The sequence below is a fragment of the Leptonotus elevatus genome, chromosome 1, assembly GCF_054856555.1.
Source record: "Leptonotus elevatus isolate MCC_2025b chromosome 1, RoL_Lele_1.0, whole genome shotgun sequence".
In the NCBI taxonomy this organism is placed as follows: Eukaryota; Metazoa; Chordata; class Actinopteri; order Syngnathiformes; family Syngnathidae; genus Leptonotus; species Leptonotus elevatus.
Genome location: NC_141239.1, coordinates 11170525 through 11198452, shown reverse-complemented (window position 1 = coordinate 11198452; position 27928 = coordinate 11170525). Strand labels below are relative to the sequence as shown.

At 40.4% G+C, this 27928-nt stretch overlaps 1 protein-coding gene across 2 annotated transcripts; it reads right to left on the bottom strand.

Moving 5' to 3' along the window:
• Positions 1 to 6: 6 nt before the first annotated feature.
• rem2 (RAS (RAD and GEM)-like GTP binding 2) lies at positions 7 to 27374 on the bottom strand. 2 transcript variants are annotated; one of them, XM_086074353.1, is made up of 5 exons: positions 26931 to 27374; positions 23044 to 23377; positions 21226 to 21299; positions 10554 to 10731; positions 7 to 2839 (listed from the first exon to the last, which is right to left on the bottom strand). In XM_086074353.1, the coding sequence occupies exons 1-5, from the start codon at positions 26940 to 26942 to the stop codon at positions 2517 to 2519; spliced, it is 921 nt and encodes a 306-aa protein (XP_085930479.1). In that variant the 5' UTR covers positions 26943 to 27374; the 3' UTR covers positions 7 to 2516. The 2 variants fall into 2 exon arrangements, with proteins under 2 accessions (XP_085930479.1, XP_085930486.1); XM_086074360.1 differs by lacking the exon at positions 26931 to 27374 and adding an exon at positions 24209 to 25490.
• Positions 27375 to 27928: the final 554 nt, after the last annotated feature.

Sequence of the window (27928 nt, the reverse complement as noted above, 5' to 3'; positions counted from 1 at the left end):
CCAACATTTGGATGTCAAACAAAAGTTTATTCTCAGTGGAAAGACGTGTGGGTGCTTAGCAGACTGTGACAAACAAGTGGGCCTGTGTCGATGACCGCAGCCCTCTTGAGTTATCGTTTCCAGAACGTCCTCATCTGGGTCACCTGCGTGGATGCCCCCGCAGTATTCAGTCTGAGCATACGTCGTAATAATGGCAGTGGATGGAAAGAGAAACATGAAAACATCAAACGTCCACAGGTAGTTCCGATTTCTTCTTCTTTTTTCTCCCTCAATGTCTAACCCAGTGGTTCTTAACCTTGTTGGCGGTACTGAACCCCACCATTTCCTTTGTGCATTCACCGAACCCTTCTTTATTGAAAAATACAAATATTCCCCATCTCCATGCAGCTTTAGTAAGTCTTCCTTTAATTTTGCTAGATAGCTAGTTGGGCTGGATGAGAACTAGACCAAGACTAGACTAGAAGCCAAGGGTAGCAGATAGCCTACCATGAAAACAGCAGAGGCCCCAGAATTGATCCCTGTGGAACACCACATATATTCATATTCGTCCGACAGCTTTCTTTTTTGCTCGATTAGTATGAAGGGATTAAGATAATAAAGAAATCACATGATGTACCATCATAACAGTCAAATCGACTTCTGAGTATACCGAATTCCTTGCCGCACGATAGGCCAAGCAAATCAGGTGTGTGTCTTGACCTCTGCCGAACCCTTGAAACTGACTCACCGAGCCCATGGAGATGGATCGAACCCAGGCTAAGAACCACTGGACCAAGTATTCCGCGTCACCTTTGACCCAAAGCTCAGTATTATTTATTTCCTTATACCCTTTTGGACTCCACTCATGGTTCCACTTCCTGCAGTAAAGGGTTTTCTGTGCTGATTGCTTATAGTGCAATCAGCAATCATATGGCTTGGGCAACACTGAGAGATGAACGTACTGTGCGCCATCGACAACACAACACTTTTCAACGCAGTAAGGAGCAGAAACAGAGGATGCAGAAACAGAGGATGTAGAGAGGGATACAAACGGGTAATTATGTGAAATAAAGGGTTTTGCCTTTGCGATGGTTTTGCTAGCTAGATTGTGCATATTGGCCAGTGAGGTACAATCAATCCATGAACCTACAGGGCCAGCCGTCTACTGAGCATGCTATAAAACAGGATCCACAAAATGTTTACATTAGGTTGCTATCAGTCTACGTAATCATCAGTGCGTGCTACTTGAGTGTGTGTCTATTTGTGACATCCACCCCTCCATACATCCGTCTTTCAGTCCTTTGTGTGTCCTTCCGTCCGCATCTCCCATCAGAATAAAGAACATGTGGTATGTGGTCATTTAATTCAACCCTTCATAGATCCTCACATGTTTTTCAGTGGAATGACAAACGATAGAACATTATTTCATGTTCTGTGAATACTAAACAGACCCTGTATGGCTGCACTCCTGGAGAAAAGAACGAAAAGTACCGGTAATCACACCTGAAATACTTCACCACATGTCTTCAATCCCTGAACATTTGCAAATTAATACCTCCTCATGCGTTGTAAAAATAAAAAAATAATAAAAAAGGCGACGGCAGTAATCTGACTAAAACTAAAACTCCTGAGGTGAAACATGAAATGTGCTATTTTATTGTTTCCTGCAGAGGTGGGCACTTCCGTCGTTAATGTCGAATTGACGGATGGTCAACTTCCTGTCCGGCTCGTGTAATTTCTTCAGCTTCATGAAAATCCGCATGCGGAGTCCAGAAAAATATATAAAAAATATAAAGCTTGCGGAAACCTTCCGCAGCGCTGCATCCGGTCTGCACCGTGTATGCACCGCACTGCAGCTGGTGTGAATTGACACACAGACTCAAATGCTTTCTATTTCTAACTGTGGAAGGGCTTAAAATACCGTGATGCAAAATTACACACAAAAAAATCTCAGAAACAGCGAGACTGCAAAAAGTAACCGCGTTATAGCGAGGGAACCCTGTACTTTCGCCTGTGCTCAGTCCATTTACTTATTCGAGACTTTGCATCATAAAGCACTCGCCGCAAATGTGGAAGCACTGTGGGCATCCGTCACTGACGGGCGACGTAATGATGGAAGTGCCCACCTCTGGTTTCCTGTCTAATAAAAGTCAAAGTGAATACCTATTATTGTTTTGATCTCAGCTACTTACACCATACTGTTGCAACTGTTTCTGTTTTGGGTTTTGTATATAAGCATTCAAGGTTGCATTCTTCCGTAACATCTACCCGGCCAACTGTGTACTGTTTTGGGGCTTTAATTCATCAAAACATCCTTAAATCACAAAATGTATCTCGATTTGAAGGACCTGCAGCATTTGGGCCCCTAATTTTCAGCCTGAGAGAGCATGTGCATCTATTTGTGCCTTCTCTCTCTTCCTGTCATTCCTGCTCCTATTTATCCTCTTCCATTTGACGATTCACACCTCCCCCTCCGGCATGTCTGGCGTGTGTACATGTGTTAGAGTGTGTCTTGAGCCTGTGTGCATGTACGTTTGTCACAGTGCGCTGAGGTCGTGGCAGGAGCGAGACTTCTGGCGAAGGATCTTGCTGCCCCGGTGGCGGCTCATCTCTCGATAGCGTCCCCTGTCACGCTCTCGTCCGTAGGAGCGTGGCACCAGCCCTGCCAGAAAGCGCTTGGCTCGGCTGGTCAAGCTTTCCCTGCGGCCTGAACCGGGGTCGCCGTCGGTCCAGTTGGGTCCCAAACAGTCGCCTCTCGCGGCCCGAACAGCTGCTTCTAGTAGCTCGTTGGTGCCGTGCTCCAGAGAGGCTGAGAGCTCCAGGTAATGGCAGTCAAACATCATGGCGCTGGATTGGGCCTCTGGTGCAAAAAGAGGTAAAAGTAACCTTTCAGAGTATCAGATGTCTCGATTAAACGAGGACAGTCCCGGATTTGAGCCTTGTGTCTCGAGTTCCGGCGGATATGCAGGTTGGATAAATAAGGTTGGATAATGGTGAGAACCAAGATAGCATTTAGCATTAGCTAACGTAATGACACAACCAGATTGACTAGCGATTACATTTGTTATGAATAGTTCCTGGTGAGAATTTCTTGTATTTTTGATTTTCAGTGAAATTGCAGTGTCTCGGTTTTAAAATGTGAAAGTCTGGTCACCCGAGATTAGACACAGCATTAAACTATTGCTGAATCAGTTCAACCTTTGCATTAGATGTCACTGAAATCAGTGACAAATGTCTTCTGAGTGTTTTAAAACAAAGATGCTCGTGTAGCCATGGTAAAGAAAGATGAAGTCACAATTGCACTGAGTGGAAGTAATCTCAAATCTCACGAGAGCAGAAATCACAGGGGCATATATGAACTCCATGGGCTCTATTTTCGTAGCCAGCGTGTGTATGTTCGAGCGTGGAAACTGGCACATCTCGATTTTCATACTGGTGCAACCCTTGTGTTTGGGAATTTGGCAGACCACACTGCACCACACTGGGCATTCATTCCTCCAGAGCGAGGACGTTTTCTTAAACACTCCCCCGGCACGCCTGACAATTTGGTGACTGAAAGCAGACTAGACTTTAGACCAGGTGTAACCAGGTCTAAGTTGTGGCCCAAGTGGAGTAACACCATTTTGGTGAATTTGATCAAGGTGCTGGCAGCCAGATTTTGCCTTCTGCTGATATGTGTGGTGGTTGTCATTATTATTCAATAAGAAATACATATATATATATATATATTTGATTTGAGAAATCAATTCATTGAACCCAACGTTATCATCACCATGTTTATTATATATATATTTAAAAAAAAAAACACCACTATGGGCTGCGGCACAGCTATGTGGGGGTCACACGGACATGAACAATCAGGATGGTACTTCACAATGGTGATCTGTGATCGGCCTGGCCAACTTCACATTACAGACAAGTTAAGATGTTCACGCAGTTTATTATAAGCGTACTTTGAGTGATGGGTCCATTGAGCCACGTTCTGTTTCTGCAATGTCAGAAGATTGTGTTTGCCTCTCCTGCGCTGAATTTAAAAGGAATGAGAGGAATAGCGGAAATACCCATTTCTAACTGCACTCGTTTGCGAAAATACCACATGAAAGAAAATTCCACCCGTGCGCACAACGATTGTGTCTATAGCTCAATCCATTTAATCAAGTATGGTACTTAGAGCAGAGATACTGTAGATGTATCTTTCAGAAATGAAATGTCATCTTTATCAGATTTTTTTTTCCTTTTTACTCTGTATACCTTCATACATCTTTGGCTGTGGCTTATCTCTGGTTTGAGCACTTCCAATCTGTGCAGTGAGCAGCTGGTGTGCCATTAACGCACAAGAAAATACTTTTAAAGGTTGATTTTTTTTTAGTAAAAAAACAAAACAAAAACCTTCAAACCTCATCCAATCGCTTCAAATTATTGTAATGTATTTGCAGGAGAAAGATCACATTTTGTGTGCGTATTGGAGAGTTAATCCTGTGTTAATCTTGAGGGAAATTTCAAATACGATCAGCACCAGGCGGTGCGGAAAATAAGATTTTGACAAAATTTAATAAAAAAAACCCCGCACATATCATGTAAATGCAGTAATTGAAATTGTGACAACAAAGTGTCTGATTTATTAAACACCTAATTTAAGTAAAAAAAAAGAATGTATGTATGACTAAATTATAAAAAAAAATTGTATTACTGAAATAAATAAGTACTCCTGTGTGATTAAGCGAATGTGCTTATTTATGGCACATTTGTTTTCTTGTTGTAACAATTCCAATATCAAACCTGTACACAAAGAACACGACTTAATCTAGGTTTAACACTGTAGCATTACAGCAGCTGTAAAACCTCAGCAGCATCACTTAATACAGGGAAGGAACATCCCAAAGCACATTGGCAGGGTTTAGTAACAACAGCAGCTGATTGAATTGAGTCTTATAAATAGTTTACAACAGAATTTGGGAACTACCGTTGGAGATGAGAAACATTAACGGGGAGGGAGGAGCCAAACACTGATGAGTTGAATAAGATGGTACAAGGACAAGGGTAAAGGGAGATGAAACTGGGGGAGAAGACAATTGAATAGAAGAGGACAAAATGAAGAATGAAGAGAAGTTGCTGACTTAAAATGTCTTCCATTTTTGAAAGCACTTTTTTGGTAAGTGGGGGGGGGTAATCGTCACCTCCATGGCAGCAAAGAGAAATAGAAAGAGTAGTTAAGAGAAGACGGAGAAGCCATGCTAATTGCTAAGCTATTATGACATCCGTCCATCCTGTCTCTGCACGTGAAACAGTGTTAAATGATTGGGTGGGCGAGAAAATACAGTTTGTTGCTATTTTGATTCCATAAAAAAGGAAATCAATAGTTGATACGTTGTATGAATAAAATCCTTGCTTCAGATCTCTGGGATTAACCAGCAAACAGTGGATCCTCACAATGAGAAAAGTTGCTCCTCAAATGAAGTAATTGATTAGCAAAACTGCCTTGAGCCTTGAAGGGGCCTTTTTTTGTGAAGCGCTGCAGTGAATGGAACTGACAGTGAACCTTCGATGTTCTACTCTACAAGATAAGAAAAGAAAGGAGACAGACAGTGAGAATGCCGACTGTAAGCCCACGGAGCCAAAGTGCATGTTAATCAGAGCCCGGGGGGAGCACGGCCGTTATGTGACTATTTTGAGCCAGTGATAAATATGTCGAGTGTGAGGGAGAAAAAAGGGACAAGGAATAAAAGTGTCACTGTACATGCCATAAATAGACTTTATGACTTCAGCTCTTTTAGCCTGACCAAAGGTTCTGTAAGGAAGATGTTAGGCTGTTGTCTGATTGCATCAGCGATGCAGGAATATTATCCACATGCTTTTTGCCTAAGAGAACATAGAACATCCTTGTAAGGTGTCACGGGAATATAAAAGGAACATTTTACATACTGCTGACCTCATCCATGCTCCTAGCTTGTTTTTATTTCCGAGTGGTGGGAAAGTGCTGAGTGCAGACAGCGCTCATGATTCAAAGTCACATTGCTCCTTCTTCGTATTCCACTAAAGTGTCAATCAGTTCACACGACTTTGTTTCCTGTGTGCAGGCAGATGTGCACATACTGTGAAGACAAACATTCATAAAGATAGTAGCACAGCCGTGCCCTGTGAGAGGGAGATAATCTAAAGTATAACCATCTGGGGGGGGAACAAAACAAAACTCGGAGCTGAGGGAGGCAGGGAGACGGAACCCTCCAGAGAGAAAAGTGGATATGGATGAGAGATATTGTTGCACCTAATGAGAGATGTGTCTTTATTTCTCATGGCAGTGAAGCAAAACGAAAAAAGTCAGGCGCATTCATAGATGTTGCACATCCAGGTCAAACTTCATTTCCATTGTTCCGTTTGAGAGGGAAAAAACGGCAACAGATGGTTAGAAATGGTGTTGTAATCCTGGCAAATGGACACTCCAGATGAATGCTGTATGTCCTGCACGTGAGCATCTTTGTTTATTCACTCACTTAATGGAGTCGGTTCAGGACAAAGCCCATGGTTACCAAAAGCTGGCCGCTATTGTATGTTTATCAAAGTGAAATGTGTTATGCCATAAAAGCACACATATAGCCCCTCAAGTCTGCTTTTATCAATATTTGACACCTTTGATTGTTTTTGTTTTAATGTTGTAATTACTAGCTGTTCACAAAACGATTACAGATCAAGTATACGTCCACCCCAACAGCTAATGAAATTGTGTTGCCGGGAGTTAAACAACTGCAATTTGTCTTGTAAACAGAAAAAAATTGATTTGCCTGATGGATGACGAACCCCAGAGGAGTCTCGCTAATGTTGGTTTGGACGGATATTTATGATTTTCTGGCACGCAACTATCGGGCCAGGCCAGGCTGACAACATGACAGCAATGCATCAGCCCCTCTGCCCCCAATCGAGAGCCCACTGACACGTGAGGGATTTTGACGAATGAAGTCAATGAATATTTTATCGAATCTATTTGATGTGTTCAATCTGTTTTTGCTGTCCATCATTCATCAAACTTGTACTGATTTAAAGCAAGCGTTCTCAAAGTTCACATCCATCGATCCGGTTTCTCCTTCTCCTATTCGGGGTTATGGGTCAATTCGAGCCCGAGGCAAGCGACAACTGGAATCGTCGCCAGTCGGATGTCCAAATCACGTTTTTTTTTTTGCACCCCAGTTTGAGTCAGAGTCGATTTTGAGTATCTGCTGATACCTCCGCAGTAAGAAGAAAAACAGAAAGTGCGTCTAAATTGTCTCAGCTGTCTTCATTCTTTAATTTAAGTAGATGTATCCCAAAATAATACTTGTTATATGGCAATAATTTAAGTCTAGTGCAGTAGTGGCTCAAACGACGTAAACATATCTTTTTATAGCATATATGCAACACAAATGAATGTTTCAAAGAAATGACTCTCCTGGGTTGGCCATTTTGCCACTTACAGCCGACTAAAAATTATGTCACAGTGTCTTAAGTCACATGACCAAAGTTAGAACACAGGTGAGTCGTGAGGGTCCTTACCTGTTACCTGCGCCCTCTTTTCTAGAATAATCGATTTAAATTCAATCCAACTGTTACTCAGGAACAGTTGGGCTAATTGTGAGTTGACTGGTCCTGCTTGGGAAAGGCGAGACAAGGATGACGTCATAGAAAAGTGAATGTTGTTGCATTAACGTCTTGAATATTGGCGTCGCAACAGAAATAACTCAATGGCCAAGACATCAAAATAACGATATAAACTATAGAGAGCTCTATTTTAGGATTATTTTGTGACACTATAACCTAAATAAATAGATTAATAAGAGAAGATCTTGGCGGCACAGTGGCCGACCAGTTAGCACATCTGGCTCCCGGTGCAAAATATTGTATATTGTATCCCAATCATCTGAAAATAACGTGATCGGTCCCAATTTTTGATCATGTGATCATATTGGGATGACTACAGTCGGCAGTCAAACTTGCCAAGATTGGAATCCAGAACTTTTCATGTGTAAAACTGATGTGCTAGCCCAAATCAAAATTGTTGTTAATGTCAGTGCTCTGGAACAAACGATCATAAGAAAACATGTTACAAAAGAATTTAAAATCACGCTATGAGTCTGTACATTCAATAACAATGCAAAAATCAAAGACATGACAAAATGGACGATATGAGAAGTTGAGAACGTTAGCCATTAGCTAAATCGTAAATTTTGGTCCAACTAAATTTAAGTATGTAAAAGGATGTAAACTCATGTTTTGGCAGTGGCCACCAGGAAGAATAATTATACGGCCCATAAAAAGACAGCAAAACTACATACATCTTCTTGAAGGTTTTCTCAGAAGATTAGAAGCTGTTAGTTACAAAGTTGAAATCAGTTCTAAATTTTTCTTCGTTCTTAGCAGGTAAGTGGAATGTCCTTGTGTTTCTTGTGGCCATCTCTAAGCTTCTTGCACTTCTCTGCTAGTATTTCCTCCCACTCTTCCTTTGCAAATTGTTCAAGCGCTTGAATATTTGCAGGTTTCTTTCCCCAATGGCACATTTCAGCTCATATCAAAGCTTTTTCGGATTGAGTGAGATCAGGAGTCATTGCTGGCCATTTTAAAACAGTATTTTTTTTTTGCTTTTTAACCATTCCTGTTTGCTTTTGGATGTGTGCTTTGGGTCTTTGTCTTGCTGGAAGACCCATGACCTTCAACTCAAACCAAGTTGTCTAACACTTGGTAGGGACATGTCCCCCTAGAATGTCTTGATAATTCTCTGATTTCATGATTCCTGTGATATAACGGCCTCCAGTACCAGATGTAGCAAAGCAGCCCCACAGAATTATGGATCCTCCATCATGCTTAACTGTAGGGCGGGTGTTCTTTTCCTTGGAAGCTTCATTGCGCTGTCTGTAAACAAATTGCTGAAAAGCTCTATTTTTGTTTCATCCGTCCGCAGAACATTTTCCCAAAAGAATTGTGGTTTGTCCAGGTACTCCTTGGCAAAGGTTAGCCATTCTTTTTTATGTCTGTGTTTTTCCACCATTTGCACCAACTATCGAAGATTTCCGTCATCAATTTAAACCATTTAAAACAGGGAATTCTCATTTGTGATTGACCAAAGGTGAGTCACAATGTGTTTCCATACTGATTTACAGGAAAGGGTGCCAATACCAGTGCCAGAGCACATTTTAAGATTTCAAATTTTTCCGCCCATTGTTTTAAATTGTTTTTAAATCATTTGGTCTTTAGGATAAAACACAAGTTTGCTGTAAAAAATAAAAGGATTTACTTTCATTTTTTTCAGAAAATATTCCACATTATGTACTTGACCTTCATGGGTGCCAATAATGGTGAGCGGGACTGTATATTATTTCAAGTGTAGATATAGATGAATGCTTTTTAGAATAGCTTCTAGATTGTAAATTTTCGTGTGGTTTCAAAACGTTACCAAAATTTTGACTTCGATACTTTACCTGCTTAAAATACCTCGATAGCGGTACTGAAACTAAAACTGAAATCTAAAACATCAGCAAACGCAGCAAAAAATGTTTTTTTTATATTAGGATGTATACATGTTAAAAATGTTGAAGCCATCTTCCCGAGCCCTCTCGCGCACAAGCTGAAAGAGGCGTGCCGCTTATGGCATTTTCCGCATATTGACATATGTGTACCCGCCTTTAAAACAGAGTTGGCGGGCTGTTTCGTATTTATTTTTTGAAGTACCGGCGCAAATTTTTTTGGGATACCGAGCCGTTTTTGACGCCAAAAAATAGTCAATCTGGAATGTTAGGAATGTTATAACTATTTGATACTGCATAGTAAGACTTAAAATAGATGGCAGATATTAAATGGACTCAACAAGGGAAATACAATTGTATTACGCTCAGTCTGGTGACTGTAAGTGCAAAAGACAGAGATGAAATAAAAGTTACTGGTTGATTTCATGAGTAAGCAGCTGACTTTTTTATTGTCTCCTTTTAAAATGAGAGATCCGTTAAGGACATTTCAGACGCACACTTTATAGCATCATTTCATTTAGACAAAGTGTAGGACGTTAATTTTGTTATATCGCTACAGGAGGGACAATGAAAGACAGGACAGAGCATTGCTACTTGTATTTTTGTCAGTAATTGCAGCAGGGATGGAGTCACGACAATCTTTTTCAGGGAGGAAAAAAATAGTTACTGTGAGAATAATCTAGAATAGTTGATAGTGACAGTTGTTGGCAGTGTGGGTTTCTTTTTACCCCCCCCATCCCCAAAATAAAAAGTAAATAACTATCTTTTTCCAATATGGAGCCACTCGAGTAGGCTATGCAAAAATAAAGTGGTACTGTGCATACAGTATTTATATATATCACTCTGTCGGCAGCAGTTGTTGATTTCAGAATATCTAATATCCATGTTCCTGCCTCCTATAATAGCACTATCTGTTGAAAGAAAAAACATATGTGCTCTGTTGCTACATATGGAGAAAAAAACAAAGCATGAGCCGCCTGCATGAGGCAAGATACCATACTCAAGCATGGTGGGATAATGGCTTTCCGCGGGAGGGGTGCGTTTGCGTGTTTGCGGACGGCAGAGATTGCATTTTGCTATACCTACCCTCAGCGCTGATTTCACGAGAGCGAACAAGGTCGCTCTTGTTGCCCACCAAGATGATTGGCGTGTGAGGCTGGGACTCCCTGAGGAGAAGGCGGAGCTGCGCGGTGCGATGGAAACTTCGCCTGTCAGTCACGGAGAAGACCAGGATGCACACATCACACTGGAGAGTGGACAGGTCCTGTGAAGACGGACACGTGCATTAGAAACACAGTAGAAAAGATTAGCGAGGCGTACTACAGAGGGCATGGAGTATATGCAGTGACAGATGGATATGGGCGGGAAATCACTTGGCATCGCAGAAGATCTTACGATGAACATAATTGGCAATTTGTCCTTGACTAAGTCTCCTTGATCTGTTGGAAGTTGTCCGAAAGGTGGTCAGGCGGGTGGTGCTGAAGTCTGTATTGCTTTGCTTTGACATGAGGCAGAGGAAGCTTTCTTCAACTTGGCTCCATGCATGTCACACTTCGTTATGAATCTCCTGACCCTTTTAGCAGGGAGCGCTAAAACTCCGATGGACTTTCTTGTCACAGAGGTTCAATTAGCCAGAGTGGTTCGAGCAGAAACAGCAACTAGGACTTGCCCGCGACCGTTTTTTCTTCCTTTCTGGCCCTGAATCGATCAGCGGGCTGCCTTTGTAAAATGGCTTAGTGTTATTGTTTGTGTCTCTGAACAGCAACACTAAGGTCCTCAGAGAGTCATCATTGTAAATGGATTGTTAAAATCTTCACTGATTTTTAAAATGTGAGTCTCAACAATAGACAAACGAAAAAAAAGTGTGATGAATATCAATACATTTCACCACCTAATCTAACAAAGTCGAACTCTGCTTGGAGGCAGGCTGGGCCAAATTTGGTTATTTTTGCATACACACGGCTTCAAGCAGATCAAAAATGGTCTGTTGTGGGCGACTTGACTTCCCATCAAGCGACGCGGCTCCTCTCATTTATTTCTAAAATCGACACCACTGACAGTCCTTGACATGGAAGCTGAAACTGATTTGTTGGGAGTCCATGCAGTAGCGTGCAAAGTACATTTATAATGAACTGCAAGCAGACCTCCATGGGCGGATGATGTAAAGTTGGCCGGGTAGATCACAGAGGAGCTAACAATGGTTGTTTGCGTCCATGTGTTTTCAACATGATATTCTTGAACATTTCATGGACTTTATTGTTGTGGCTCACAATGTGACAAAAACAGGAAATTGCAAGTCCCAAGTTGACTATAGTTGAGATCAAGTCACTAACTACATTTACATGCAGTCAATATTTGGGTTAAGGTGGGTGGTGGGTGGTGTCTGGTCGGTGCTGGATTTCACTTTCCTTTCTTTGGTCCTTCCTCGGGTCTCCTGACGGCCTCACGACTCTGGCTGGATTCTGAAGTGTTCGGTTTAGGTGAACGGTATGGGATTTTTTAATAGGTTTTAGGTGAACTAATGCATACACGCACATGCACATACACACCTACATACAAAATAAAAATGTATGAAAAAATATTTAAAATTAAATAAAAATAAAAATAAAAAAAATAAGAGAGCAATGATGATGTCATGTCAAATCAGTAAAATTACCAAATGAACTGAGCTCTCCAGAAACAAAAAAAAACAAAAAATTATATATATTAATATTTGGGTTAAGGTTAAAATTCCAGTTTCTGACTAATTTCATGAAGGAAAACTAAACAAAAATAATTTTGTCAACACACGTTTTTCACCGGACTTAGACTAGACTAGACTAAAACCTTCATTAATAAACAATATAATAACTGGGACTAAATCAGTATGCATGTTGACTAACAAAGATGAGACGAAAATTTACGTCACTCAGTAAAAACTGGACTAAAATCTATTGATATTTTAGTTCATGAACAAAAACGAGATGAAAATTATATGATTTTATAAAATCTTGTTTCTGCTAATCTGTCACTGTGACACTGTCATGTGACACACAGTGATACGCCCCCTTTAAAATCTGCAGCTTGCATGAGCGACATGCACAAACACAAGGGACAGACAGGAGGTGGATTCACGGTGAAAAGTAAAAAAAATAAATGAAATAAAATAAAAAATTAATTGAGCAGCACTGATCTCCATTCAATTTATATCATTCATATAAAATGAGTGATCTTGTGATGGTGTTACTGTTAATAGTCCCATGCACTATTATCATCTATCTGTGCAGGTTTTGTCTTTATTTTGGTGTCTTTTCATGAATAGCAGGCAATACATGACTCATTCTCACCTTCTCTGCTGGCTCAAGTTAAGAAATGCACGGAGGATTTAGCAAGGGCCACTACTTTCTCTTCTTCAGAAGGGAACATCGCTCTCTGACTTTCAACGTTTCACAAAGCATCTCCACCAGCAGAGCTCATTCCGACTGCAACTAGCGAAATCTCAAGTTGGTCGATGCAAACACATTTCCTGCAAATTGATAGAAACCTGAGAGCAGACTCCATAAGGTAATGCCGGGCACAAAATCATTCAACTTCTATTTCAGTTTAAAATTATATTCTGCCATAAACACTTGCTTCCATATCTTGAATGTTACAAATGGAGCAAACTCTCCCTCAGAAAGACACATTCCTAACTGGAATTGCAAACGAATTGGCCAAGGCAGATCAACCCGAATTTAGGTCAGTACCAAATCTTACACCTTCAAGACTCATCCAGCCATCTGTTTTCCAAACTTGTCCTCATTCAATTTACGGGTGAGCTGGGGCGTGTCACACGCGCACACCCCCCCCCCCCCCCCCCCACACACACAGGGCAATTCAGAAAAGAAACCTTAAAAAAGGCATGGGGAGAATATGCAAACTCCAAACAAGAGGGCTTGAGCCGAGTTTCAAATCCAGTACCACTTGACTATGAGGAAGACGTGCTAACCACTTTCATCCTGCTCATAAAGTAAAACAAATAACAATAAAAAAAATCGATCATCCTTAGCAGAGAAATGGATTCTTCCTGCTAGCTTCAGACTGCATCTTGACTGTTTATGTGTGCAAGTGTGTAACTGCCCTTGCCCTACATCCATCGTCCCCAGCGTCCATTCTTGCCCTCAAGAGAGGTCCTGACGCTTGAAAAATTCACCATGTCCCGAATGGCCAAGTAGTATCAGACCAGACCCCGGGGCAGCATATTTGTAGGGAGTGTCTTAGCAATATGTTTGACGGAGCACAAGAAAGGACAAGAGGAGGAAACGGGGGGGGGGGGGGGGGGGAGCCACCAGCCACCTGTCACGGTCTCAAAGAGGGATGAAGAAGAATGACAACAAGCTAAGTGAAGGCAACAGCTCAGAGATGAAGCACTGTGCATTGTTCGCCCCATGCAAAGGTGCACAAATAAATGTAAGGAGGAGGTCTGACGTATTGCTCCGTAGGAAAGCAAGTAAATGCAATCATAGGCAGAGAACTCAGGCCAGTGCCAACCCTTGGCATTTTTCCCCCAGTCTTAATAAAGCAGCTTCTCTCTGTACACGAGCGCACGCCATCTGTCATTGACTACTCCCCCGTGCACAACCAGCTCACAGACAACACACACACACACACACACATACACCCCCACACACACACACACACACACACACACACACACACACACACACACACACACACACACACACACACACACACACACACACACACACACACACACACACCCACACACACACACACACACACACACACACACACACACACTATGAATGCTATGAATACTATGCTATATGAACAAGCACAAACTCAATAGGCTGGATCACACAGTTAGACATAAAAAAAGAAAGAAAAAGAGGCAGGTTTGTGCTTTGCCAGCACAAATAATTATTACAGAAAATAATAATAATATAATTATTTAATAATTAAAGAAATTAAATTAACTTGATAATTAATAATAAAATTATTAATTATTAAGATTATTTACAGAAAATAAATCGAGGCTATGTTTTGGTTTTACAACAAAAACAGGTCCCTTAGGGCATACGGAATATTATTCCGTTTTATGCTAGTATGGAGATGTACGATTAGGTGCTGGATTGTTCAATTTGGTTGTAGTTCTACTGAGATACTCGGACATTTCTTATTGTTTTATTGAATTGACTTCAATATTTAATAATCATAATGGTTCCTGTTGGATCACAAATTTTACCCAGTCGCAGTATATTCTGAAGTAAAAGTTTACAGTCAAAGTAGCAATACGCAATTTGTACATTTACAGCGGCTGCACTGAATTGCTTCTATGAATAAATAATACTATTTTTGATGAGATTGTAGCTATGGGCTATGTGCGGGAACCTCTCATTGCCACTCTTTGGAGCATATTTTAAAAAGGAATGCATCAATTATCAGCAGTGTTCAATGTGTACTTTGCAGTTGTTTATTTGAAATATAGTTGAATAGAATCTTTGAAATTCACTCAATGATTGAATGAAATTCGATTGTATCAAAACACATAATATAGCTAGATGGCTAGATAGCGAGACAGCTTATCGATGTTGACATCACAGACAATGATTTATTTTTTATTTTTTCATTTGTGTTGTTGATATCGTAAAGAAACTGTACGGGTCTTCCACAGCGAAGATAAATGTTCTTGTAACGAAAGGCTCACAGGGGAGTCAGACAGGACAATCTGTTCTATCGGGAGAAAATGGTTCAAAGAATGGGTCTGTTTCTGCTGCAGACATATAATAGATAAGAAAGCATTAAGTAGGATTTATTTCAACTCTACTTTTTATTTTATTACACTTCAGTCTTGGTAACGATAGAAAAATACAGTATGGATAATATTCTGTACTTGAAATGCTAAATGATGTAAAGTGCAAATAGCCAGCCTCTTTAAACTACAGAATGTTTACGTTTTTACAAGCTGGAAGGAAGACGCTCTTGTGACTGCCGAACTGCAGCGGCTCCCGGCTTCAAAGAGGACTGTCAAATGTGGGAGAATCGTTTAGTTTCCAATCAGGGGCAAATGCAGGCTTTCTTCCTTTTCTTGCAAATAAGAAACCGATCCACTGCCAGGTCACAAGCACCCACAATCCAACACTGTCGCACACAAACTTGGATTGAGGACAAGGAACCAATTATCAGACATCATTTGCATTACACGCAACTCCTCCACGACACCATTATTCAGCTATTTTTAGAGTGCGTAATTGCATGTGTGCGCAGTAGACAACATTCTCCATCTCTAAAACACACAACTGGAACTGATGCTATCTATCGTGGGTGATTTAGACAACAAGCAAATCACCTTTAACTCATTTGCTACCCAAAGCGTATTAAAACGTTCTATTTTAAATATTGATATGGTCCCAAAAACGTATTTACACGTTTTTTTGAGGTTGTTTTTTTTTTTAATGCTAGAGCATACAGAAGGCTTTGATGCAGCCTCTGACCTGACCTGAAGAGGTTGCTTAAAGCAATGGTAGTTATTACAAAAAGAAACGACCAGCAAGTGACAGCAGAGTATAAGAGATCAACGAGGGCCATGTTGCCAAAAAGCTCTTTTCCCAAGTGTTTTAAACTGATTTGTGAATAATGATGAAACTTAGCTATATATTCTAATGCTAATTGCTGCAAAAGGGAAATGATGAAAGAAGAGACTCTAATCTTTCTTTTGGTAGATTCCATATTTTTTATAGCAATAGAACACAATATTCTGTGGGCCTTGCAAAATCAGTCAAAATCCAGTAAAACAGCCTGGAGCGAAGGGGGTTGCTTCTGTGAAAATGGCTGGGAGTGAATGAATTCAGCGCAAATGCATCTCCACTTGCATCCACAGACATGCAGTTTGACAGCCTGGCATCAAACTAAAAAGTAGTAAGCAGGTAAATCCAAAAAGTGGCGAGGATGATGAATGAGGTGATTTAACTTTGCAGGTGAGAAAAAGCAGCAAAAGGGAGCTCAGGAGTGATAAAGAAGGCCAACTGTGAGGAAACACAGACGAGGCCCTTGCTTTATTCACACAGCTCAGATCTCATAATAGGATGACAACACTTCGAGTAGATGGGAATGCTGAGTTCATGTCTTGTTCTTTTTCTCTGCCTTGTTTACTGCTGCAGAGAAAACACCCCACTTAGGGAGGATAATACTAGAGGCCATCTGGCCTGTACTGACTCATCACCTGAAACAACCCCCCCCCCCCATGCCATCTGCTTGCAGTTTTCGTTAATACCTACCATTTTCAAAAATATTGCTTGACCTTTGACTTCAATGTGGAAGGATGTTAAAGTGGATTTTAATTCCATCCATTCTATTTTCCATACCACATGTACTCATTTGGGTCAGGGGTGAGCTGGAGCGCATTTGTTGGGCTAAGTGCAGAATTCACCCAGAACCGATTTGATTGCCAGTCATTTGCAGCGCACGTATAGACAAACAACCATTCATGCTTGCATTCACACCAATAGACAAGTTTGGGTCTTCGGTTCACCTACCATGTATGGTTTTTTTTTGGAATGTCGACAAAGTCAGAGCAGCTTAAGCTCAGTGCAAGGAATTATGATTTTGTCAGTTACGCAATAATAGTTAACATCAGTTTTAGACATTAAGATTTGGGAGGGGGAAAAAAGTTAAAAGAGTACATACCTTAAACAAATCTTCAAAACATCCCAAATAAAAAGCCACTGGCATTAAACAAAATTTGTCTCTCGAGTTGAATATGGAAGCATTTTGTGACATTACACATATGCTCATAAATGGTGCATTGAAATTCAGAAAAAAATATCTTTGGATTACACGTCCTCATTTAAGCAAAATTATTATTTTTCTGATGAACAAACACCACAACAAGGTCAATATCAGTTGAAACTAATTGAACAAGAATGTATTTCAGTTGAGAGCTGAGATGGAAAAAAAACAAAAAAAAACGACATTGTTCATTATTACTTCTAAACCTGATCTATTTTGTAGGGGAAAAAAGAATACAGTACTCACCTATTACACAATTAGCCACCTTGACACAATACTTAAAAGCTGTTCAATATTAAAGACATTTGCTATGCCTTAGCTGGTACAAGTAGAGATGGCTGTGTAGCTATACCAGGTATCACGATACACGGCCAAGTATTGGTACTCGCAACACCTCTCATGGCCATTTAATGATCATGAACTAGACATTAGAAATTATTTTAAAGAATAATGATATATTAGAATACATAGGTCTAAAAATAATTTGTCTTCTTTAAATTGTATTTTAGGTATCAAAAGTATTAGTGGTATCGGGGACTTTGTATCGGTGGCTACTCAACAATTGACTACTTGTACTGGTATTATTCTGAGGGGGGAAAAAAGGGTTTGTCGAACAAGTGTGGACAAAAAAATTCTAAAACAAGAAGAAATATTCAGCTAAGGTGTGTTTTTGTAAGAGGTGTTCATTTTTGGAACAACTGAAAGGGTGTGAATCACTTACTATGTCCCAAAATAAGTTCTAAGGCAAAGTGCACAAAAAAAAAGATAGACATTAGTTATAAGCCAGTGAAACTGCAGAAATGTCGCAAAATTATGAGACGTACTTTGATGCTTTATAAACGTGCTTATGTACTGAATGTGCATATTGTATGTAAGTGCACACATATATGTTGAGTTATTTTTTCTTTTGTTAGGATAAGATAAGTTATATGAAGAACCTATTATTGCATTAATATGCAATGAGTCAAAATATACAAAAACAAGGGGCAGCACTAGATACATTTGTTTACTTTTCCTACTCCCCTTTGAACATGTAAACTGTGCTTAACGATGACCATTTATGTCTTTTCCTTTCTGCCCCATAATTTTGTTGGAAGAAAAACTTTTTATTACAATATTTTCTGTTGCAAACAAATCAAAAGAGAGATCCCAACTCTTGATCTTCTTGGCTTACACAGAGCACACAAGTGGAAATATTCAACCTCCCAGTTGAGACTAAAACAAACTGAGGAAGTGTAATCGTTTCTGTGGATTAGGGCGACTGGGAACTGTAAATCGTCCAGAACACATCATGAAAGGCTGCAAGATATCAAAGAGGAAAAAGAAAATCATGCCCAAAGAATGTGCTCCCTCGACATTTAAAATGCACAATTTGTCCATGCCTTGAGTGGTAAAAGAATGTTTAATTTCTTCCCCCAAAATGACAAAAATGCACTCAAGCGACTCCCTAACTTTGTCTCTTGTAATTGTCTTCAACATAATGAACAATCTGGTGCTTAAGGGTAGAATCCCCCCCCCCCCCAGTCTTCCTCACTCTTTGCTGCAAATCACTGGCCTACATCAATCAAATACGAATGGACAAATCTGACAATTGTACTGAAATCACTGCAGAACTATAAATACGATGTTAAATGCAAAAAACAAGCCAGGACCCTTCTGGTCGTCAGTGACCTCAATTTCTCTCATGGTCCTTTACACAACGGACTGCAGATGTTCTCTTGTAAAGAACGACATCACGTGATTAAAGTTCATCAACACGCAGAGGACATTATTGGCTGGCTGGGTCAAGGCCAGGCCCCGCTGTTTCTATTTTTGCATCTTGGATGACTTATTTAAAGCATTCCAGCCTCGTGACGTCAGCAAGCCTCAAAGCAGCTCACCGTCTGGCTGACCTCCATTCATGTGTACAGTCACGCCTTTTTTTTTCTTACATACTCATGAATACAGACACGTTTGTCGGCCGTCGCGCTAGCTCGACAACCGCGGTTGTAATCTCGGTGGCTATCGGCACAATCCAAGATAGCACTTGACGGAACAATCACGGAGGGAGAATCTAACAGCTTCCCATCTCTGTTCGCAGTTTACATGGCAAGAAAAAGTGCTGCTCACGCTGGCCCGGGAGAGAATGACGTCCTACAGTCAAGAGTTGGAGGATGAGCGTCATCTTACGCTCGTACTGTACGTCTTTGTGTAAACATGAGCAAATGTATGTGTGTGCGGATGCATTTTGTTATGGCGATTGCAGCATAAGTTTGGGTAGGGTTCTGCAACCTGCGGCTCTGGAGCCACATGTAGCTCTTTAGTACCTCTCATGTGGCTCTCTGTAGATCTCTTAAAAAATAAAAAATAAATAAAAAAGAGTAGAAATTATTTATTTATTTTTCTACATTTTTTTTTTAAATAAAATATTTTCTCAAATGAATTAATGATTCATTAATTAATTTCCAAACTTTAAAGTTGTCAGAAAAAGAGAGATGAAAAGGTAGGGGGCAAAAGAAGAGGTTAAAACTTGTTTTTAGAATTGCCAAAGAAGTCAGAAAATTAATTTTTTAAAAAGGCAGAAAAGAAAATGTTCAAAAAGTATACTATAAAGTAAAGTAAACTATAAAATGTCCAAAAACAAAAGAAGAAATCCCAAAAATTACCATAAAATGTGCACAAAATTGCCCCCAAAAAGTCCAAAAATTGGTTTTTGAAAAAGGCAGAAAAGAAAACGTTTTAAAAGTAACTATAAAATGTACAAAATCAAAAGAAGAAATCCAGAAAATTACTATAGTATGTACACAACATTGAAATAAATAAATAAGTAAATAAATAAATACATCTGAAAATTGGTTTTAAAAAAAAAAGGCAGGGATTTTTTTTTCAAAAAAACCCATAAAATGTCCAAAAAGAAAAGAAGAAATCCCGAAAATTATCATAAAATGTCTACAAAGTTGCCAACAATATCAGAAAATTGATAGCAAAAAAAGGAAAAAATAACCTTAAAATGTCCAAAAAAGAAAGAAGAGAGGCAGAGAATTACCATGTGTCCATAAAATTGCCATGTAATGTCATAAATTTGACAAAAAGGCAGAAAAAAATCAAAAACAAAGTATGATTTTTTTTTTTTAAACAAAATAAAATGAAATAAATTTAAAAAAACTAAGATGATGATTGGATGCTGCATATTTTTCTGTGATAGTACAGCTCTAATTAGCTCTTGGAACCTCAGTACATTAGACTAACACTAACACAAATTTTTGTTCATGACAAAGGTCAAATGTTTTGCGGCTCCAGATTTTGGGGTATTTATTTGGCCTAAAATGGCTCTTTTGACAGGAAACGTTACGGACCCATGTGTTCGGGTGTCCCACAGAGCACACATGGCTCGCTGCCACGAGGTCACGGCCACGTCATTTGTGCAACATCTGCCTCGGTTTTTGATTTGGGATTAAAAAAGGACGGAATATGAGCATGCATTGACGGATTATTTAGGACATCATCCGGTCCTTCACCGCCCTCCCTAACTGAGGACAACTCTGGAGTTAGTCCATGCGTCCCGCTGGCCGGCGTCTGTTGCTTCAGAGCCTTAATACCCTTGACTTGTATTAGCACGCGCAGAATAACCAAATATAATCAACACTCTGTGAGAGTTAAGGGCAGAAAAAGGCCAGCGGGAGTGGCTCAAGTTGATTTAGACAGGATAGCAACGAGAAGGAAAGTAATTAGAGGGAAGGGAGAAAGAGAGGAGGCAACGCTCAAAGGCGAAGCAAGCGTGCTTTCAGTGGAGTTATCAAAGCTCAGCATGAATAATTTCAACTCAAAAGGGGGGGGGGAACCCCTCAAGGGCAGAGTGGACAGCTGGACTCGGATACATCCCGGTTTATCCACACCACTTGTTAAATAGATTATTAACAGGCAAAAATCCCCCCAAAATCCATTTAAAGAAATATAAATAATTTTCCGAGGTAGTACGATTGGCAAGTTAAGCCAAAAATTCATGACTCACCGGTTTCCAATTGTCAAAAATGATGATTTTGCTGTCCTCGTCATCAACTGTGACTGTGGACTCGTAGCCCTCACCTGCAAGCAAGCATTCAAACAAGCAGTCAATATTCACTGGACGTCAGTATGGAAAATAACATGCTGCAAAAAAAAAGAAGAAAAAGAGCAGGATAAAGGCATACAAACTTGAAATGTCAACTGTCTCTTCTGTTATCTGAAAAATATTTTTCAGGCAGCCTTAACATTTCAGAAAATGCCAATCCCAGTTGTTGGAAATATACTTGACTGTGTAGCACTGTAGCCCAACAGGGGGGGGCTGGTGGGGGATGGTGTTGGGTTAAGGTCGGACATTCACAACTTTGCCCAATTTGAGGACTGACTTTGTTCCTTGTGAAATTTGTTATCATTCTCACGTTAAAGCTATTGTAACAAAGAGCAATAAAGTCGAATATGTCGTCAACTTAGAGCTCCCATTATTATAAGTTTAAACATATGTTAATGCACAAGCCACAGGAAAGACTGGAAAACACTCAGCTGAATGACACATCTATTTTTGGTTCGAACTGCAGCTGCCTTGTATTGCAATTACTTGGTCAGGCCATGTTTTAATTGCTATAAGTGTTAATCCACTCATGAACTGATATGGCGGTGCACCAGTCATTACAAAGTGCTAATTAAGTACAAGTTAAGCACTCCATTCCATTTATCAAGCTTAAATTAACCAAGTGGTGCACAGTGAGAAATGCTATATGTTATGATTCTGAGCGCTGTGAAAAATATTGATTTGTGTTGAGGTCATTTTTCTGCCACTAGGTGGCATAATTGCATTAACAAGACATTGGTGACAGCTCAGTGAAATTTATTTTTATATTAAGAGCTATCTAAATGTTATCATTAAGTAACTTGTAAAATTCTGCAAATTTTTAAAATTGTAAAAAAAAAACTTGATCCCAGCCTCCACACACATATGTGTTATTATTAGGGGTGTCAAAATTGGTGCGTTACTTTTGAGTTCATTTGAAATTCTTTAACGCCACACATTTTTTTTATGCACGATTAATGACCGCCGATTACTTGGAAAGCCTGTACTGGGGGAGTTCCAGTCGCAACGCAGAAGACACGTCCATGTCAAAATTTAGCAGTAATAAATGTAATAATAATGCATATATTTGTGGCGACTGGGGTCAAGTTATATTTTACAATTTTGAAAATGTGCAGAAAAGTTACTTCATGTTAAAGATTAGATAGCTTTTAATATGAAAAGCAAATGATTATTTTTTTTTTTTTACAGTGCATTACATCTTTTTATGAGTTAACTACTGAAGTCACGCAATTAATTACGATTAAAAAATGTAATCGCCTGACACCCCTAATTATTATTAAATTTATTACTGCTAAATTTTTAAGTGGACTTGTTTGCTGCACTGTGAGGAATTCCCTCAATACAAGCTTTCCAGTTTAAAAAAAAAATTGTGGCGGTAAAGGAATTTTAACTAAAAAATACCGCACTAATTATGACACCCCTATCTATTACATTTTCAGACAATAGCCTCAGTCAGGCTATTGACTGACTGGGGTCACATGACAAGGAGGAGGTGAGTTACAGCATGTGCACCAGAAGGAAATTGAACTCTAAATAATTGAGATAGTGATGCCTCGACCTACATGTGTATAGAATGCATGAAGAAAATGTGTTTCACAGATTCATTGTCACTTCCTGAGCACAAAACCGGGGAATTATTGCAATTGGATATTGTATTCCAAAAAAAAAAAAGAACACAAGCCATGTCTAAAAAGTCAGCGACACATGATGAGCCATTACCGCACGCTTGCGTCTCCGAGTCTACAGAGAGCGATCTGTCCGACTGGCCAGCCAGCGACAAGGCCAGTGACGACTTGCCCACGCCGTTCTGTCCCAGCAGCACAATCTTCAGCGCCCCCCCGTGACTGTGGTAGGTCGACTGTGCGGCTGACGTTTGACCGCACGGTTCATCGCCGGGCAATGTTGTGTCACCGATAGGCAACGTGGCAGGTTCCTCCAATCCCGGGATCCAATCGCAGTCCTCGGACACGGCCTCTTCTCTCCGCAGCTGGTGCTTGACAGGGAGGGGTGTGCTTCCTCGTCGGAGGGGGGGCGCCGTGGTGAGAAACATGTACTGGACAGAAGGGGGGGGGAAAAAGCAAAATGTAAGATGCATTATTCACTTTAAATGACGGTGCTACATGAGACACTGAAGTGCTATCTCTTGAACGGGGGAAGGAAGAGCATTCTGTAAAATGTATTTGTGTGTTAAGAATGTTAATGGGGGGAGAAAGAGTGACTGGCGAGCGTTTCACACTGCACATCATTAGTGAAAAATTTCTGAAGACATGTTGATAAGGCGAGGAGAGGTCAAGCCAAGAAACAAGTGCTGATGGATGCACAAATTAAAAAAAAAAAATATATATATATATATATATATACAAAGATGGATAGAAAAATAAGGGTGCTGTGGGATGGGAGGGTTACTTTTAAAATGTAATCTGTTACAGTTACAAGATACCTGCTAACGTAATCCAAGTACCATCATATTAAAGTAATGTAACTGGATTACTTTTGGATTACTCCAATGTTGAGTATGCTCATGAAGACAAAATAAAAATAAATATCACCACAATATATATTCTATACAATGTGCCCCTGCTATTTGCGGGTGAGAGGGACCCGGGCAGCCTACAAATAGCAAGAATCCTAGTGTAATTAAAAAGCATGTAGGCTATTGATTGATTGATTGATTGATTGAAGGCCATATGCTGTTTTCAAGCAACCACACCTCACAGTTTGATAGATCGCTAGATGGATAGATAGATAGTGAGGATGACGATGTGTGACATCAACTGCAAAATGAACTTTTATCGCAGTCACAAGTTTAGCCATGTATATGTTGTGTATGATGTTTAAATAGTGAATTGGTGGGAGGAAGATTTGTCTGGAAGGCATAACTCACATTATGGTTGTAGGCTAGCGAGCTAGCTAGCTAGCAAGAAGCTACAGCGCGTAGCATGCCGCTGGACTCTCAGCTCGAACTTTCGCTCCGAGTAAGTTCCAGTGAATACCGGTCGCCACTTCCTCCTCCCGTCCGTGAAGCTTTTTCAAACTGCCCGCGTGTGGAGGACACGTCGTCAGTTCGTTCGTTCCCACCTCCCCCGACATGTAGCGACGGTCACACTCGCGCTCTCTCTCTCTCTCTCTTTCTCTCTCTCTCGCTCTGTCTGTCTGTCTCTCTCTCTCTCGCCTTCTTTCGCACTCTTTCTCATCGTAGAAATTGTAATCCCTCAAAGTCATCCCCATTTTTTATAAATATACTTGTAATCTGATTACATGTTTTTTCCTGTAACTGTAATGGAATACACTTTTTTTGTAATCTGATTACGTAACGGCGGTACATGCATTCCGTTACTCCCCAAGCCTGCCGCGCTGAATATGTGTCATGCTCAACTCCATTGTTCAGAATGAATTAACAAAAATGTAAGGCTGGCTTATTAAAAAAAGAAACTGCCGTAAACTACTCTAAAATGATACCTTGACTGAGAACATGCCAATATACAAGCATGTGATGCAGCTTCTGCAGGTCAGGCAAAGGAGACGCTCATCAATATTAACACACACAAAAATCAATCTTGCAGAACCTCACATGTGCAATGTGTGTGTGTGTGTGTGTGTGTGTGTGTGTGTGTGTGTGTGTGTGTGTGTGTGTGTGTGTGTGTGTGTGTGTGTGTGTGTGTGGTGTGTGTGTGTGTGTGTGTGTGTGAAAGTGCATTTGCCAATAGGGCAAAGCTAAGTGCTGTAGTGACACTTAATTAGAGGCAATGGAACATAATGTAATTCCCTTCACTTATATTAATGAATACCGAATCAACAGCTGCAGTATCAAGTGTTAATTGTTTTTATGAAGTGGGCAATTTCTATTTTGTGAACTAAATTGCTAATGCATCCTAAAACATTGGTAACCACTGTGTCAATTGTTTATTGCTTTATAAGAGTTTTTCTGAACCTGGGTTCATCGAACTTGAGGGTTTCGGTGAGTCAGTCTCAGGGGTTCGGCAGAGGTCAGGACACACACCCGACTCGTATGATTCACGATCACGCTATATTGCTTGAGCCACAGTATCTGTGTTGCAGGGAATTTGGTGCGCTCAGTAGTCGACTTGTGGCTGTTGTGCTCTATCTTATGTTGAGCAAAAAAAAAAGTGGTCGGACAAATATGTGCAATGTATAACGGAACGTATGGTGTTCCACAGGGTTCAATTCTGGGGCCTCTGCTGTTTTATCTATCTATCTATCTATCTATCTATCTATCTATCTATCTATCTATCTATCAGCAGACCCTAATGCAATATAGCATAGCAATGAGTGCTGTCACTGTCGACTATTTTTAGAATTGATTAATCTCTCGATCATTCAATCGATTAATCGACTAATCTGATTAAAATTAATTTTGCACCAAAATGTATTGCAAAGGCATTTTTTTTCCCGATTACTGTTTATTAACCAGTGATTGATGTTTATTCAATCAGTTTTCTTTTGTGAAGGACTACAGAAATCAGTGAACAATTGCTGTTGATGTGCTGAAATCAGAGGATATGTACAATTACAAAAAAAGGCTCCAAACGGTTACTTGATTATTAAAATAATTGTCGATTAATTTGATAATCGATTACTTGTTGATTGATTAATTTTGACAGCTCTAATAGCAATATAAAAAAATGCATAAAATAACAACTGCATGTAATGTGAATTATGGAGTGCAAATCAGTAAAGCAGGGATGTCCAATTTGTATTTGTTGAATCATGTAAATGTTGCTAAATGTATGATTGCTTCATATTACATAACACAACAAAATTGATTAATTGCTAGTTTTTCAATCAAAGACCAGTAGCCTTGTTCAAATATTACCTGCATTTTCAAAAAGGGGTATTGGTAATAAACAAAATGCATGCGATTTCAACGTTTTTGAAAATGAAGACAGTTTTCAATTTTGATATTTTGGCATGAAACATGAAGGCGATACACATACATTTGTTTTTGTGGGCCACATAAAATTAGGGGGGGGGGGTGATCTTGCCCCCAGGTCTCGAATTTGACACCTGTGCAATTACCGCATAGTAAATCGTAGTATTGTGTAGTATGTATTATGTATGAACATGCATTAGTATTTTATTTTTTTTACATATGCAGAGGCTTACTCAGCTAGCTCAATTAGGTTAATTGAAAGGGCTAATCAATTAAGCATGGCCTCCATTGTCAGCAGGCTCAGGGGAGCCATACGTGCAGGCTGAGGTAACCCTGACCGCAGGCTGAGCCAGTTGTCAGGGGTTAATCTGCTTCTCTCTGGAGGCTGGAGAGAAACTAGGGCAAACAACAGTGCACGATGCAAATTTAATTCTCCTGCCAATGTTTTTCAGCTTGTGCTGTTACACCGCCAGCTGCATCTCTATAAAAGGCAGCTGTGCATGCAGTTTCTTAACAAATAAGGATGAAATGCCGAATAAAACAACATTTATTATTCTTATCTGTTATTATTGGCGGTTTAGTGTCACAGGTAAACAGTTGATATAATGAGTAGAAACACATAAAGTAGCATACTTTTGTTCATGTGCACAAACCCGAAATGAGTGAATCTTAAGATGTACACATGAACTCACAAAAACAAGAGGTGTCGCCTTACCTGGTCGGCCATGGTTTGCAAGAATGATCTTTGGAGGGAACGAGTGCTGTAGTTGCAACCTCGCGTGTAAGTGAGTGACCTGTTCAAGTCATCTGTGCTTACATGCAGTCCCGGGATCACAAGCACGTCGGCGTCAGCGCGCTGTGCAATAAAAAGACGCTCCACCTTTCATTTGTCATCATGTGTCTTTCTTCCTACTACGGCGCGTAAAATCCGCTGGCGGAAGGAAAGGCGCGGCGCGCGGAGACGTAAGTAGGGAAAGGTTGGAGCAGGCTGGATCGACGAGACACCACCTGCACCTCCGCGTGGAATAGGATGATGGAGGTGAGAGAAAGCCATCAGCAATCCATCACATCTTCTAGTTGACCTCCTTTAATGTGTCCCGAACACAGCGAACACGCGTCCCTTCCCCACCTCTGCTAATACTCTACCTGCCTCTGTCTCCCTCCCTCCCTCCCTCCGTCCACCCATCTCTCTCTCTCTCTCTCTCTCTCTCTCTCTCTCTCTCTCTCTCTCTCTCTCTCTCTCTCTCTCTCTCTCTCTCTCTCTCTCTCTCTCTCTCTCTCTCTCTCTCGACAGTAGAACCGGCAGAGGGCGCCAAAGTGATGCATCGGAGCAGGTTAAACCACGCGACTACAAAGGAATGAGGTCGGCTCTCTACCTCTAAACGAGGGGCAGTAGGCTATATAGACTTTTAGCCCTGCTACTTGTGTATCAGTCAATTAGCTCTGACTCCAGCTACCCATGTCTTGTCCTCGACCTGGACCCCTCGTGTCGTCACAGCAAACCAGGGGTCGCCAACCTTTTGGAATCAGAGATTTGGTTATACCCTTAGTGCAAAAGGCTACCAGTTTGATATACCTGCAGTACAGTAGTTTGTTAAAATTAAGTTTAAAATTCATGTTATTATTTGGGGCGTTGGGGGTCAGCTAAGTTGATCACAAAAATAGGTTGACAAAAATGCTTGCCTCGAAATAGGTGCAGGAGGCGTAATTACC

Bases quoted from the DNA above. Each gene is read 5' to 3' on its own strand.
- rem2 (XM_086074353.1), bottom strand. The intron at 21,300-23,043 runs GTAATGGCTCAT...GCTTGCTTGCAG, and splicing joins CTCGGAGACGCAAGCGTGCG to GTGAGGGCTACGAGTCCACA. The intron at 10,732-21,225 runs GTGAGTCATGAA...CCGTCTTCACAG, and splicing joins TTTTTGACAATTGGAAACCG to GACCTGTCCACTCTCCAGTG.